The 16,780-nt window shown below is 39.5% G+C and overlaps 1 protein-coding gene and 1 pseudogene across 7 annotated transcripts in view; one reads left to right on the top strand and one right to left on the bottom strand.

Moving 5' to 3' along the window:
- NFX1 (nuclear transcription factor, X-box binding 1) overlaps positions 1-16,780 on the bottom strand; it is a 65,388-nt gene that overhangs the window by 18,471 nt on the left and 30,137 nt on the right. For 2 of the 7 annotated variants that reach the window (XM_055578812.1, XM_055578816.1), the window contains 4 exons: positions 12,747-12,844; positions 9,183-9,255; positions 4,733-4,815; positions 3,604-3,712 (listed from right to left, as the gene is read on the bottom strand). In XM_055578812.1, coding sequence (XP_055434787.1) covers positions 3,604-3,712; positions 4,733-4,815; positions 9,183-9,255; positions 12,747-12,844 — 363 coding nt within the window. The remainder of the gene's footprint in view (positions 1-3,603; positions 3,713-4,732; positions 4,816-9,182; positions 9,256-12,746; positions 12,845-16,780) is intronic. The other 5 variants (XM_055578814.1, XM_055578817.1, XM_055578815.1 and 2 more) reach the window with 3 other exon arrangements.
- Positions 1,229-2,158, top strand: LOC129650407 (heterogeneous nuclear ribonucleoprotein A1-like; annotated as a pseudogene).

The raw sequence follows: 16,780 nt of genomic DNA, 5'->3' as shown, positions 1-16,780 counted from the left end.
TTTTTGGGTGGCTATAATTTTGGATTTATTTCAGAAAAGCTGTTGAGATTATCTTGTAAAGTTAGATGCCTACATGCCCTGAAAAGCAAAAATTCTACCCTTATGAACAAATTTTACAAAAATTATTACATAAGTGTACAAGAAGACACATGCAAAAGGTTCATAACAGCAACACTAACGGTAAAAAAAATGCTGGAAACTACACAAATGTCCTTTGACAAAGGAACAGATCAATAAATGATGTTATATTTACTGAATCAAATATTACAAAGCAGTGAAGATGTACGAAACCCAGCTATTTACAAAAATATGGATGCATCTTAAAATATAATGTTGAACAGAAATGTCCTATAAGACTAGATAAACATAGAATTATTTTTATGGATTTCAACATAAGCACAATTGGATCATATACTGCTTTTGGCTTACACACATATGTCAGAATAATAACATATTTAGTTTTCTATAGTAGTGTAGAAACTACTACTATAAAGCTACTTATAAACAGGTAGATGAAATTCACATTAACATTTAAGTTTTTATGTTGCATAATGGCTCCCCTGTATATTTTAAATCATCTCTAGGTTACTTATAATATCCAATACAATAGAAACGCTATGTAAACAGCTGCCAGCAGAAAACAAATTCAAGTTTTGTTTTTGGAACATTCTAGAATTATTTCCCCTTGAATGTTTTCAACCCATGGTTGGTTGAATCTATGGATATGGAGCCCACAGATAAGTCAGCTGTCTGACCACTGGTCGTTTTAAAGAACTGCACTTTTTTGAGTTCTGAGCTGAATTAACTTTTCTTCATAACACACCATTTTGCCCGAAAAAGTAACCAACAAACTATGACTATTTAGACTTGGTTATTTTGGCAGATACTTAATCAGAAATTAACAGTGAGCCTGTCATTTCAAGAAAACCAACTTTGTTGCCAATGATAACATTCAAGCTTTCAAGTGAAAACAGAATTTTGGAAAATATGCACTTACCACTAAGAGCTTGACAACTTCCTAATACTTTTCCCAAGACTTTTCTGATGAGATTGGTAGTATATTAAGGAATGCGAGTTTTTAATATAACACAAACAGACCCATCTTAGAATCACTGCCTACAACCCAAGATTAAGGAACAGCAATTACTTTTTTTGAAGTCTCAATAGCTTTTCTGTCCATAGATTCCACGAGTAAGCACTGTTGAAGTCTCCCCTTTCTACTGCCATCATGTTTCAGTCAGAGTCTCCCAAAGAGCCTGAACAGCTGTGGAAGCTCTTCATTGGAGGTTTGAGCTTTGAAACAACCAGTGACTGAGGAGCCATTCTGAGCAACAGGGAACACTCACAGGCTGTGTGGTAATGAGGGATCCAAATACCAAGCGCTCCAGAGGCTTTGGTTTGTCACATATGCCTGTGGAGGAGGTGGATGCAGCCATGAGTGCAAGGCCACACAAGGTGGATGGATGAGCTGTGGAACCCAAGAGGGCCATCTCGAGAGAAGATTCTCAAAGACCTGGTGCCCACTCAACTGTGAAAAAGATTTTTGTTGGTGGCATTAAAGAAGACATTGAAGAACATCACCTGAGAGATTATTTTGAACAGTATGGGAAAACTGAAGTGACTGAAATCATGACTGACCGAGGCAGTGGCAAAAAGAGAGGCTTTGCGTTCATAACCTTTGATAACCATGACTCTGTAGATAAGACAGTCATTCAGAAATACTGCGCTGTGAATGGTCACATCTGTGAAGTATGGAAAGCCCTATCTAAGCAAGAGATGGCTAGTGTTTCATCCAGTCAAAGGTTGATGTGGTTCTGGAGCCTTTGGTGGTGGTTTTGGAGACAGTTTTGGTGGGAACAACTCTGGTCATGGAGGAAACTTTAGTGGTGGAGGTGGCTTTGGTGGCAGCCGTGTTGGTGGTGGATATGGTGGCAGTGGGGGTGCCTATAATAGATTTGATAATGATGGAAGCAATTCTGGAGGTGGCAGAGGCTACAGTGATTTTGGCAATTACAAGAATCAATCTTCAAAGTTTGGACCCATGAAAGAAGGAAACTTTGGAGGCAGAAGTTCTGGCCCCTATGGTGGTGGCAGCCAATATTTAGCCAAACCATGAAACCAAGGTGGCTACGGTGGTTTCAGCAGCAGCAGGAGCTATAATAGTGGTTGCTGCTGCTGTTGTTAAGTCGTTTCAGTCGTGTCCGACTCTGTGTGACCCCATAGACGGCAGCCTACCAGGCTCCACCGTCTCTGGGATTCTCCAGGCAAGAACACTGGAATGGGTTGCCATTTCCCTCTCCAATGCATGAAAGTGAAAAGTGAAAGTGAAGTCGCTCAGTAAGTGTTCGACTCTTTGTGACCCCATGAACTGCAGCCTACCAGGCTCCCCCGTCCATGGGATTTTCCAGGCAAGAGTACTGGAGTGGGGTGCCATTGCTTTCTCTAACAGTGGCTGTTGCTGCTGCTGCTGCTAAGTCGCTTCAGTCGTGTCCGACTCTGTGTGACCCCATAGACGGCAGCCCACGAGGCTCCCCCGTCCCTGGGATTCTCCAGGCAAGAACACTGGAGTGGGTTGCCATTTCCTTCTCCAATGCAGGAAAACGAAAAGTGAAAGTGAAGTCGCTGAGTCTTGTCCGACTCTTAGCGACCCCATGGACTGAGGCCCACCAGGCTCCTCCATCCATGGGATTTTCCAGGCAAGAGTACTGGAGTGGGGTGCCATTGCAGTGGCAGGAGGTTTTAATTACTGCCAGGAAACAAACCTTAGCAGGGGAGGAGAGCCAGAGCCAGAGAAGTGACAGGAAAGCTACAAGTTACAACAGATTTGTGAGCTCAGCCAAGCACAGTGGTGACAGGGCCTAGCTGCAACAAAGAAAACATATTTTAGATACTACTCATGTATATGGGCAAAAACCCCCAAGGACTGTATTTGTGACTAATTGTATAACAGGTTATTTTAGTTTCTGTTCTGTGGAAACTATAAAGCATCCTAACAAAGGATTTTTTTTTTCCCCAACAAAGGATTTTAATGCAGATTTTTTTTTTTTTGCACCCATGCTGTTGATTGCTAAATGTAACAGTCTGATCGTGATGCTGAATAAATGTCTTTTTAAAAAATATGGTGTGTGTAAAGTTAGTCTATTCTGAAGCATTTTGGTAAACTACCCAAACAGCGTGAAGTTAGAATTCCTTTAGGGTGATGCCAGGTTCCATTAGAAATTTATTTACAACTGGCTTAGGTGGAGAAGCCATTATCTTCAGAAACCTTGGTGTAGGTGAACTGACAGTTACTGTTTTGTGACCTGGAGTTAGTAATGGAGTTTTTTTGTTATTAATATGATTGTTGGCACATCCAATGTAGTATGTCTAAACTGAATTATGGCACCAGATAGTTCTAGATGGGAATGAACTTGTGTATCATCCATTATCATGTGTAATCAATAAAAGATTTAATACCCTTTTTAAAAAAAAGCCAAGGTCTCAGTATACCTGAAATACTAAGGCTTATTAATTCAGGAATCTAAGAAAGTCAACTGCCCAGGATCTATTATGCCTGACTTTCTAGAAAACTCTTATGATAAAGTATACAGTGAAGATACTCACTAGCTTGCCAGCACGTCTGGCAGTTTCCACGATGACAAGGTTCTTCACATCTATGAAGGCCACAGCGGAGTTTCCTCCCACAAATCAAAGGACACTTGTGCTCCTTATCCTAGGAAAAGAGGTTTATACATACATATTTTTTTGCATGCTGGAATCTTAGTTCCTAGACCAGGGATAGAATCTGTGGCCCCTGCAGTGGAGTCCTAACCACTAGACTGCCAGGGAATTCCTAAGAGATTTATTTATATTTGCTTACAAAATTATCTCCATTTTATATTTTCCATAAACAAGATTAACAAAGAAGCTCTCCACAATTAAAGATTGCATGAGGTCTGCAATTAGCTTCAAAATAATCAGGGGAGGGGCAGTAGGTGGGGATGTGGATGAAACAAGATTAGTCATAAGCTGATCACTACTGAAGACAGATGTTGGGCATATATGACACATACTTCTCTCAGCTTTTATATATGTCTGGAGTATTCAATAAGAAGTCTTTAAACTTTCAAACACTGGCTTATAAATAGGTCTTTATCACGCTTCACACTGTCAATATAAATGCCAAAAATAACAATTATGTATTACATATATATACATATGCGTATATATATATGTACTTTACTATTAGTATACTGTGTTACCTTGTTCATACACCCACAATAACACAGCACCTACCCACTGCCAGGTAATGCTTCCTCTATTTAGTTTCACAGACGTGAATATTTCAGATAACTGAAACTTGTTCCTTTAAAAACTGCCACTCTCATTGTGCCCACTGATCTGACCCAAGGAACATACAAAACTTGAATCCTGAGTTACTAAGACCAGGTGAGTCTGTGTGCGGCGACAGTACTCAGTCTCTTGCAGATGACTACACACTCATCGAGCGGTCTTGGGCTCTGGGGCCTGAGGCCCTCTTTCTTCTTCCTTCATGGTGCCATAGGCCGATTTCCTGACTGGGCTGAGGACTAAAAAGGCCCAGCCTGTCTCTCTGGCAGCATTCTGACTGTTGCTCAGGGGCCTCTCCCAGTGATTTCCAAATCTGGGCTGCATTCTTAGACAGCTAAGGCTTCCAGAAGCCCAGTCCCTAGATGAATGCAATCTGACTGTACCTAATGATCGATCCACTTACCACACAGCATATCTCATTACATTTATGCCGTCCACATAACCGTTTCTTGTTACACCTCTTGTCGCACATAAATGTAGCATCTGCTATGAACAATTAAGAAGAAAAAAAGTCAAAGGATATGAACATTCATTCAACAAGTATCTGTGTGACTACAAGCTGAAGAAATACAAATGTAACAAGGTAAACAAATTAGTTATGGTGAAAGTGCATATTTAAATAAGATCATTTTTCACTTGTCAGTCAAAAAAATAGAAAACAGGAAGACTATTCAAGTGTCCATTGATAGATGAATGGATAAAGAAGATGTGGAATATATGCAGTGGAATATTACTCAGTCATTAAAAAAATCTTGCCATTTTTGACAACATGGATGATTCTAGAACATAGTTATACTAGGTGAAATAAGACAAATACTGTATGATTTCACTTATATGTGGAAACTAATGAACAAACATAACAAAACAGAAATAATATAGATACAGAGAGAAAACAGATGGTTGCAAGAGAAGGGTAGAGGGAAGAAAGAAAATAGGCGAGTGAGATTAAGAGAAACTTCCAGTTACAAAACCAATGATTCATGGGTATTAAATGTATAGTGTAGGGAATATGGTCAATAACTAAGTGATATCTTTGTATGGGGGCACACTGAAACTAATCTTACTGTAGCAATCCTTTTGAAATATATAGACAAAACACTACATTGTGTGTAATGGGCACTAATATAGTGTTGTAGGTAAATTATATTTCAAAAACAAACTCATAAAAGAGATCCTATTTGTGGTTATCAGAGGCAGGAGGTGAGGGAGGCAGAATTGGATGAAGGGAGTCAAAAGGTACAAACTGCCAGTTACAAGATACATTAAGTATTAGGGATGTGATGTACAACATGATAAACAGAATTAACACCACTGTATATTATATACGAAAGTTGTTAAAGGGTAAACCCTAAGAGTTCTCATCATAGACAAAAAATGTTTTCTCTTTCTTTCATTTTGCAACTATATGAGATGATGAATATTCATTAAACTTATTATAATAATTTCATGAGGCATGTAAGTCAAATTATTATGCTGTATACTTAAAATTTATACAGTGCTATACGTCAATTGTATCTTAATAAAATTGGAAGAAAAAAGGAATTAGGAAGACTGGGTGAAGGTGTAGAGAAAAGGTACACTCAGTGGATAGGAGAATAAACTTTTGGACTACATATGTATCTATTAAAAATTTAAGTGGTGGGACTTCCCTGGTGGTCCAGTGGTTAAGACTCTGGCTTCCACTGCAGGGGGCACAGGTTCAATTCCTGGTCAGATCCCACAGGCCGCTTGGGTGCAGCCAAAAAAAATTTAAAGTGGTAATTCCATTTTAAGGAGTCCTCCTTACAGAAACACTTCTGAAAGCAGCTAGGACACCAAAAGCACAAGCAACAAAAGAAAAATAAATTAAACTTGACCAAAATTAAAAGCTATATCGTGCATCAGAAGACACCATCAAGGAAAGACAACAACAATAATGGGAAAAAATATTTGCAAATCAGTTATCTCATAAGGGTCTAGGGTCCAAAATGTATCAAGAACTCTTTCAACTGAATAACAAAAAGACAACTCAATAAAAAAGGGAATAAAGGAACAGACTTTTCCAAAGAAGATATATCAATGGCCAAATACATGAAATGATGTCCAACATCATTAGTTATTAGGGAATGTAAATCAGAACCACAATGATTTATCATTTCATACCCACTTAGGATGACAGTAACAGTAATAACAATAATAGTAAAAAAAAAAAAAAAAACCCAGAAAATACCAAGTGTTGGAGAGGATGTGGAGAAACAAACCCTCAAACATTACTGGTGGGAATGTGAAATAGTGTGATGGCAGTTCTTTTAAAAATTCTACCTCTAATCAACATATAACCCAGCAATTCCACTCCTAGGTACATACCCAAAAGAATTTACAACAGGTACTCAAGTAAAGGGGGCAGCAGAGAAAGAGATGGTTAGATAGCATCACCGACTCAATGAACATGAATCTGAGCAAACTCTGGGAGAGAGTGGAGGACAGAGGAGCCTGGCGTGCTGTAGTCCGTGAGGTCGCAAAGACTTAGTGACTGAACAACAATAACAACTCAAGTAAAAGTTTATGTACAAATGTTCATAGTGGTACTAGTTGCAACAGTCAAAAGAAGGAAACAGTTAAAAAATAAAATAAAAAAAAAGAAGGAAACAAAATTAAACATCCATTAACAGATGAATGGATACACAAACTATGGTATATACATACAACAGAATATTATTCAGTCATAAAGAGGAAAGAAGCATTGATATGTGCTATAAGGCAGATGAACCTAAAAAACATGCTAAGTGAAAGAAACTAGAGACAATATGTAAAGGTTACATATTATATCAAAAATTCAGAATTAAATCCAGAGATAGGAAGCAGATTAGCAGTTGCCTGGGGCTGGAGTTGGGGTAAGGGGGAGTGAAATAAACAAAGGGTTTCCTTTTAGGATGCTGAACACACTTTAGAATTGATAGAGATAACGGTTTTACAACACTGTGAAGGCACTAAATGCCACTGAATTGTAGAATACACTTTAAAATGTTTCACTGTATGCTTTGTGAAGGTGTTGAAGGCGCTCAAGTGTTTAAATGGCTTATCCTCATAGAGAATGCCCTCAAGAGGGAGAGCTATACATACTGACATAGAAGAATATCTTTGATATATTGTGCAGGGGGAAAAGAGCAAGTTCCAGACAGTATGTTTACTAAGAACTTAAGTTTAGAGAAAAAATAAAACCATACCAACACATGTATACATTGGTATGAATATAGGAAAGATCTGAACTCATCCTTGACAAATTAATGAGGTAGTTTTATCAGGGAAGTAGAACTAGGAGGGGAAAATGGGGGTGAGGGTGTATTTTTACTTCATATATTTAACATCTTATTAAATTTTTTAAATTACTAAAAAGTGTACTAATATAGTAAGTTTTCAAATTATGCCTTTTAATCACCAAAATTTTGACTGTGGTTTTGAGGAAGTTACTTTTTGTTACTTCAAGTATTCAGATATTTGAAGCAGATATTCAGCCCTTGTCCACCTTCCCCAGGCTAACAGATACTTCATTTTGTTCAGAAACTAGGCACCCATGTGTTCCCCCATTATACTGAATAGTCTAGCCTATCATGGTAATTCCATTCCCTTTGTGACCTAAGGGTTTAGGCAGAAACATATGATAAAGTACACTGAGGGTCTTTCGGGGCTGTCTTCTTTGCTCTCAAGAAGGAAAAGAAGGTTAAGAATCTCTCTTTCTTTCCTTTAGGTGCATTGGGAGAGGACACAATGTATGAAATTGCTGTAGCTCACTTATACCTATGAGGGGAAAACCGAGAAAATCATAGGAAGCTGAACTGGAGACCTAGAATCATTGGGTTTGGAATTAACCAACCTTGGACTTGTTCTGCCTCTACACTTCCTATTATGGGAAACAGTAAAACCTCCTTAGAGCTAAAGTCATTTTTCCTTGGGTTTTATGATACCTATAGCCAGGAGCACCCTAACCAGTACAGCTTTCTCCTTGACCAGAAAAAGAGCTTTTATTTTGTGTAAGTTTATCTTCTATCACTTTTCCAAAACAGTTCTAAGGTGGTTTAAACAAAAATTACATGATGGTTAGTAAAACAAGGGTAGAACCATAATAAAGTGGAATATCAGGATCAAAGACAAAGGGAGAAACAATATTCTAGGTCTGAAGGCTGAGAAGGCTGCTGGCTGAGTCACCCTGTTCTAAGTATCCAACAGGCCCATCAAACCACAAGGAGATCAAGCATCAGGGTCAGTTTTTACAAAGCTTGCTTCATTAGATGCTATTTACCTTCTCTTCCTATACCAACAATTTATTATGAAAACTTTCAAACATATAAGAAAGTTGAAACAAATTTATAGTGAACACCTACACATATGCCTATTACCTAGATTCTACCAGTAGTTACACGTAGTTTTCCACATTCATTCTTCAACTATTAGTTTTATCTTAATTTTGGATGTTTTTCAAAGCAAGCTACATACATGAATATATTTCCCTTATATTTTATAGCATTTCTTTAACTAGAATTCATGTTTGTTTGTTGTTGGGTTTTTTTGAGATAAAAGTTACACGGCTTCCCTGGTGGCTCAGTGATAAGGATATGTGCCTGCCAAGCAGGAGACGCAGGTTCAATCCCTGGGTTGGGAAGATCTCTTAGAGAAAGAAATGGCAACTCAACCCAGTATTCTTGCCTGGGAAATCCCATGGACAGAGAAGCCTGGCGGGCTATAGTCCATGGAGTTGCAACGAGTCCCACAAGATTTAGTGACTAAACAACAACAAGTTACACACATGTACAAAGTACCTTCACTGAATTCTAACAAACACATAACCCATCTCCCTGTCAAGATGCAAAAATTACCTTCACCCCAAGAAGTTCCATCACACCCCTTCCCAGTCATACCTTCACTTTTGAGACTGGTACAGGGAAGCTCCTACAGAAAAAAAGAAAAGGGAAAAGTAACTATTTTAGGAATAAATGAAACAACACAACTGCAGTACAATGCTGAATGTAACATGCATATCCCAAATACCCAGGACCTCTCTGGCAGTCACTATCTGGAGCTGGGTCAGCCCAGTCCCTGTATTCTTTACTCACAATAGGTCCCCAGGTCTAACAACTTTTCATGCAAATATAATTATAACATTCTTTGTGGTCTGACCTCCAAACTCACAGTAGATTACATATTATAAAATCTGAATGGAAACAAAAACTACTAAGGGTATGCAGAGCAAAGAGAAATAACTGTCTGGCAAGGGTACAGACAGAAAAAGAAAATATAAGAATTGAAAATATGTAACAATTAGTACCATATGATGCAGGGGCAAACAGCTCTACACACTCAGGAGTACCAGAGCAATGCCGCTGAACTCTTAACAAAGTGGAGCGCAGAACTCCTTGGCCATTCAAAATTTTATTACCCTGGTTTGAATTATGTGTGAACAGCCTCAAAAGTCTATCACATGTAATTTTACTGATGCATGTTCCTGAATAACATGCATGGTGAGGCTGCTGTGTGAAGAGCGAGTCAGTCACTTGGGAGAGAGGGTGTCTGGCTGCCCGCCCAGCATCTCTGTCCAAATTTGGCTTTGATGTCATGGACAGGCTGCTATATACTCAGAAATAAGTTACATGATAAAAACATCTCTTCTTTGTGAAAATGACCCCGAAAAAAAGGAGCAGCTGGCTAGAGTTGATAACAGACATGAAGCTGTCTAAGAAACTGAAGCTTCTTGGCTAGAAAAATGTTTTCAATAAATTAGTGAGTTGGCTGGGTTCTAAGATAGGAAGAAACTCCTCATACGCTCTCTAGAGATATAAAGCAAAGATGGCTCAGGAAACTGCTTGAGCGAGTGCTTTAGTTAACATGAACACTGAAAAACGTAAGAAAGGACATGCTAGGAGGCTGGGGTTTTTGAGCACAGGCCATCCTTCTTGCTTGACCCTACAATAAACCTCCCTCTGCTCCAAAGTGCTTAGTTTCATTGTTTGGTCTCACTGTGCCTCAGGTACGTGAATTTGTGTTTGGTAACAATTTTGGTGAAGCCGGCCTAGGAGTCTGTGCTGGTGTGCAATGACCCTGGCCAGAGGTAGCCCCCACCCTGAGACTCCAGCAGCTGCCAGAGCTCATTCATTCCAAGGAATGGGAAGGGATTCTCCCTGACAGGTGCCAGCCGCCCCAAGACATGAGGCTCTTTCGAGCTGAGAGAAAAAAAAGAAATGATATGCTGGAGTGGTATCTACACCTATAGGGAAAAGCAGAGTTCCCACAATTCCCTACAATATGTATGAATTTCAATAAAAACTTAAATACAGCATTCTTTGTCAAGAGGTAATAAGATACAGCATACGTTTCTTAAAGACTCCTACCAAAGGGGTTAAAAGAGAACAACCTTTGAAGCTTTAAGAAATTAAGTTTTTATTTACCTAGAAAACTCACTTCCAGGGAAAAGCCCATTCCATTACAAAAGACATTTCAGGAAAAATCTGGCTGAACAATGAGGTGATTGTTCAAAGAGATCTTTCACTTTGTTAAACTGTTTAACAAATGAGCTCCTCCAGCAATTTTAGAATAAGACTTTTATTTGCAAAAATTTAATTTACACATAACTTTCAAAAGTACACTCACTGCCATGGGGTCCACTATTCGAGGGAGTGAGGTCACAGAGTGAGTGAGAAGCTAAAAAGCACAGAGAGAAAGAGACTGCTGGGAGAAGAGCAAAACGACAGGAGGCATGTCTAGTTCGTGTATCCCCGTCCTGTTTGTAATTCTTGGTCACAAAGAGCATCTCCAAGGCATTACTAAATTTATGGCTCCTAAATCAAAGTATCTCACAGCCTTCAAGCTGGTATCTACAAAGCATAAAGTGGTCCTGTACCTGACATTCAACATATCTTTACTATCCTATGTATTATATGATTTCATTCAGAAGAAAACCCCATGCAGCTTCACACAACTTTAGTCTCATATAAACTACACTAATTACTCTGACATTCTTTCCTTTAATTCTGAAGCTTATCTATTAAGCTAGCTCCTAATTTATGGCCAATATCCTCAGAATCAATTTGCAAGTCAGCTGCTATCCAGACCGTGGGCTGTATTTAACAAATACTATCAATGACTCAGAATTCTGTCTCTACTCCAGCCTGTGCTCCGCTGGGACAGGTGCTAATTAGGCACTGAAATGACCAGAAGTATGTCAGAGAGCCAGGCAGATCAACACTCAGTACGTTCCATGAGTAAAAGTACCCAAAGATTTCCACAGGAAAGTTTCCTGCCTCTTCTGGTTACACAAACAGAAACACGCATCAATTCTAAAACGGTAAGATGACTTTTTTATAACACATGATCCAATCAAGGTTGCCCCAGGCAGAAAGCAGAAACTGACACAACAGTTGTATGGTGAAGAATTAACATTACCTGAACAGAGGTTTGGCTTTTGCTACTGGCTTCTGGGAGATAATCTTGGAATATCATGCTTGATAGGAGTCTCACTGTTTGCCTGGGGCCTTGGGTCACCACAAAGTCTGATATGAGTTAGGGTGCAGGCTGGCCATACCGTAAGACCAATGATGTGGTTTCAGGTGTAGGCTTTGGGTCACACAGTGTTAGCAGACTTCTGGAGGGACTGGAGGCTGAAACTAGCTACATGGATAGTCAACCATACCTACACGATGGAGCCCCAGTAAAAACTGAACACAGTTTTTACTGGGGCTGAGGTTCCTTGGCTGGCAATACTCCACACATACAGTCACACTCTGGTGGTGACAAAGTAACACTGTTCCAACTCCACGGGGAGAGGACAACTGGAAGCTTCATATTTGGTGCTGTCTTGCATTCAGCCCTACATACTTCTTCCTTTGATTGATGTTAATCTGTACTCTTTCCCTGTAGTAAACTGTAATCAAGCTTATAGCAGTTTTCAATGAGTTCTGTGAGTTCTTGCAGCAAATAAACCTTGAGGGTAGCCTTGGGGACCACTGGACTGCAGCCGGTATCAGAGGTGAAGGTGGTCATGCGGACTAATTCAGCAGTTGTCTAAACTCCTACAACGTGTCAGAAGTGAGGGAGACCTTGTGGACTGTATCCCCTCTAACTTCTTTCTTAGTGAGCTAAGTGCTTTCAGTGGTGCTAATGTTCTTCTCTTCTGGCATCTAGCACTGTCACACTTGTATTTAGTCGAGCTACTTGTATATGGGCCCTGAGCCTGTCAGTGGCCTCTGAGTCTTGCACGCTGGACCCCTTCATACCGATTCTAAAACTGATCCACAGTAGGTGTCGGTATATACTGGTTGGATTGAATGAATCATACACAGTAGAACAGGAATAAGCCTGAGGTTATTTTGATTCCTTCCCTCCCATCATCACCAACTGATTAACAAAAAGCACTGGTGGCAACCACTCTAGCATCGTGAAGGATTTACCTTTGTTCTGAAAGAGCATCTGCAGGAAATAACTGATGTGCGAGAGCATGGTCCACAGTCTCCTTCATGACAGAGCTTTTCACAGGTATGAATGAAATCTTTAATAAAAATGAAAAGAGCTGGGGATGAAAATTGCAACTACTCATTTTCAGATTCCCAAATTCACTAGCCACAATGGTTCTCCACCTCTGTGTCCTGTTAACTCCGTCACCAGAGCTGAGGGAAGACGGATGCTGTTAATGTCTCTTGCCTTATCTTCCCCTCATCTGGCCAGCTGGGCCTTTTCCAGCAAGGAAAGGCCCCAGCATTAGTCACAGGAATATGCTTTGGGGCACAAGGTACTCAAAGAAAAGATCTTCTGACTCTTTATTGAGACCTCAAGTCTCCCAATTAGACTTGGATCTCCTTAAAATTGTAGCCATGGGTGACTTACCAAAGTACTCGTGACTTTAGGGAGTCAAAATCATCTAGGGATCATCAATAACCAGAAACCATGATCCATAATCTCACTAAGTTCGATGGATGTCTGGTGATAGGTGGCCTGCCACTTGTTCTGTTAAGCTAGGTTTTAGAACAAGTCCTGTTTCGTGGACTCCCCAGGGATCATCCATAGTCTCTCTCCATGGCTGCTGTTTACATGATGCTTTTTTTCCATCCCTTTATCTTCAGCCTAACTGAAGATGGCATTATAGTTGCTTCTTTTTAAATTCATTTTGATAATCTCTGCTTTTTGTCTAATTGCTTAATCCATTCACATAAATGTTATTATTGATATAGTTGGATATATATCTGCCATTTTACTTTTAGTTTTATGTCTCATGGCTTTTTTGTTAATATAATCTTCCTTCATTGTTTTCTTTTACATTAAGTGAATATTCTCCACGGTTAACATTTTCCCCCAATAGTGCCATTTTCCACTATATTTTGAGTTATCTTCTTAATGGTTGCTCTAGAGCTTATCAGTGGTACACATCTGAGTGGACTTCAGATGTGTACAAACTTAATTCCTGTGATATATATAAGCCTTATACCCATACAGCTCTATTTTCTCTTCTCTTTTGTGCTATTACTGTTATATATATTACATTTAAATGTGCTACAAATTTAACACTACAATGTTAAAATTATTGCTTTATATAATGTTATGCCTATTAAAGAAGCTGAAAAAAGAAAGGAGAGCAAGTATATAACATAATTTGTTATATTTATCTTATTTACTGTTACTGGTTTTCTTCCTTTGTTCCTGAAGATCTGAGTTACCATCTGATATCACTTCTTTAACTGCAATGCAACCTTAATTCCACCTACTCCCTTTGTGCTCTTATTGTCAGATATATTTCTATATATTATAGGCCTAACGACACAATTATATTATTTTATACTATCGCTTTTTAAATCAGTTGAGAATGAAGAAATATGCACTTATACTTTCTTTTATGATTATGTAATTAACTTTCCTCTTTGTTTTTTCTTGTGGGTTTACATGTATCAGCCTGAAGACCTCTCTTTAGTATTTACTGTGAAGTAGATCTGCTTGCAGAGAACTCCTGATTTTTTCATTTTTGAAAGACTTGCTGTTTATAAGATTCCTGGCTGGTAATTTTTTTCTTTCAGCACTCTGGATAGGGCATCTCACTGTCTCCCTCTTGTGATCGTGTTCTCCACTGTTTCTGATGAGCAGTCACCTGTGAGTCTTATAGTGCTTCCCTAGTATGTAATGTGTCATTTTTCTCTTGCTGCTTTCAAATTCTGTCCTTGTCTTTGGCCTTCAGCACTTTCACTATGTGCCTTGGAATTTATCCTATGGAGTTTTTGAGTTTCTTGGATGTGCAAATTAATGTCTTTCAATAAATGTGAAATGTTTCCCACCAGTATTTGAATATGTCTGCTCCTTTCTCCTCTCCTGGTGCTCCACCATTCTCCTGATGTGCTTAAAGGTGTCCCATGTTTCTCTGAGGCACTATTCATTTTTTTTCACTTCATTTTCTCTATGTTTTTGGGATTATATTATCTCTATAACACAGATCTATCTTCACATTTATTGATTCTTTCTTCTGCCAGCTCAAATTTACTGTTGAGTACCTTTGATGAATCTTTAATTTTAATTACTGGACTTTTCAACTCCAGATTTTCCTTTGGGTTCTATTTTTATAATTTCTATCTCTTTACTGATACTCTATTTGATGAAACACTGCCTTTGTACCTTCCTTTAACTCTTCAAGTATGGTTTCCTTTAGTTCTTTGAATCTATTCATAAGAGCTTCCTTGACAGCTTTAAATCTGACACTGATCACTGTCACAGAAAACTGAAAGTTTCTGTTACCCATGGGTTTTTTTTTTCTGTTTGCATACTTTGTAATTTTTTTGTTGGAAACTGAACATTTTTGGCAATCTGCTGTTTGCGGTAACTCTGGATACTGCTTCCTCCTTTCACAGCCTGTCTGGTCGCTCACTAGGCTATTTTAGTGACATCTATTTCTATCACAGTACAAAGACATTGGTGTCATTCTTTTGATGGCACAACCCTAAGCATGTGCACTGTCACCTTGGGAAGACAAAGGTGTCGGCAGGACTCTCTTTGACTGTCTTTCCCTGATCCTTCTGATAAGCTGTCTGCCTCTCTTAGTATTACATTCAGTCCTGAGGCTTCATTAATTGCTGGCTGACTGCAGCGTCCTGGGGCATAAATTGCTCAGCAGTCTGATCTAATAAAATTTGGGCAGAGGTCTTTGAGGCAACTCTATGAAGTTTGTTCTGATCCCAGGATGGTTCCTCTTGGTATTTCCTTCCCTGGTTCTCTCTGGTGAACCAGGTGGCCTACAGTTTAGCTTGTTGCTCTTAATTAAGAGGAACTATTGTTTTCTAAAGGGCCCTTAGGTCTGACTTCTCCACACTCCCTTTCAAATTAAACTCAGTTCCTTTAGGGAATATTTTGGAGCTCTCTTTCCTTATGGACTGTCTCTCCCCACTGGAAAAGGTCACTCAGTCACTGGGTGCTGGGTGGGACAACAGCCTCTAGTTTTCTTGGCTCATGTCTCACATTGTGAAACCTCTGCCCTACAGGTGAACTGGGGTGAGGGTGACTGAGGCCCCAGTACTCCTGCCTGCTGTGACTGGAACAGGGCCTCCAATCTATGTGTGACCAGTATGGAGGAAGGGAACCCCAAACCTGGCAGTTGTGCTTACCAGAAGTTTAGCCTTTTCAACTTGGAGCTGGGGGGATAAGAAATGCTGATGGTCTGCTCCTCCTAGCAAGTAACCCTTGACTGGGAACTGAGGGTGGATGAAGCCCCGATTTCTTGGGCACATCCTATCCTTTAGTTGAGCTGATTTGGGAAGGGGCAGGGAAGGAGGGAGTAGGTTGTGACTCAAACAACAGACTCTTGCTGTTCTTAACTCAGTTTTAGTAGGTTTTCTTCAATATAAATTTCTTCATTGGAGTTATGTGTGTAGGACAGTTTCCAGAGACTTTAAATGGTTGCTTGCTTTTTTTTTATAGTTTTCCCCAGCTTTGCTTGTTTTGCTCCTCAGGCTACCATCCCGAAAGCAGAATACCACCTAGTCTTTTGTACTAAAGCTATGTGACTAGGATGGAAATTTCCTACTGGGTAAGATACTAATGGACCTAAACAAGATTTCTATAGATAAGCCAGGTCTGAATAAACATGAGATCCACTGTTACTGCTAGTTATGGGCTTTTCTTTGAGCTTCTCAATCCAACTCACCTTAGCTCCTTAAAAGCTTTCCATGATTAAAACTCTGCTGAAGTACAGCAGTTACTCTTGAAACTCCTGAGCTGGTCTTGTCCCACCCCCAGGTCTGTTCATACTGACAGTTACTGTCCTTCTCTTGCTCAAGGCCCTCTGCAGTACCCATTTCACATTTCCTCTTTCTCTCCATGCCAACGAGCTATGTAAGCATCAGAGCAGTGTATCTAGTCATATACGAAGCTCTTACGAAACTGACCCATGTGCTTTCTGAAATGGGAAGATCTTTACTGTCTCTTTGGATTTGCAAGTCATTTGATCTCTGTT

Source organism: Bubalus kerabau, chromosome 4 (genome assembly GCF_029407905.1).
Source record: "Bubalus kerabau isolate K-KA32 ecotype Philippines breed swamp buffalo chromosome 4, PCC_UOA_SB_1v2, whole genome shotgun sequence".
Lineage (NCBI taxonomy): Eukaryota > Metazoa > Chordata > Mammalia > Artiodactyla > Bovidae > Bubalus > Bubalus kerabau.
The sequence above is the reverse complement of the archived record's forward strand: the minus strand, read 5'-3'. Positions and strand labels throughout refer to the sequence as shown.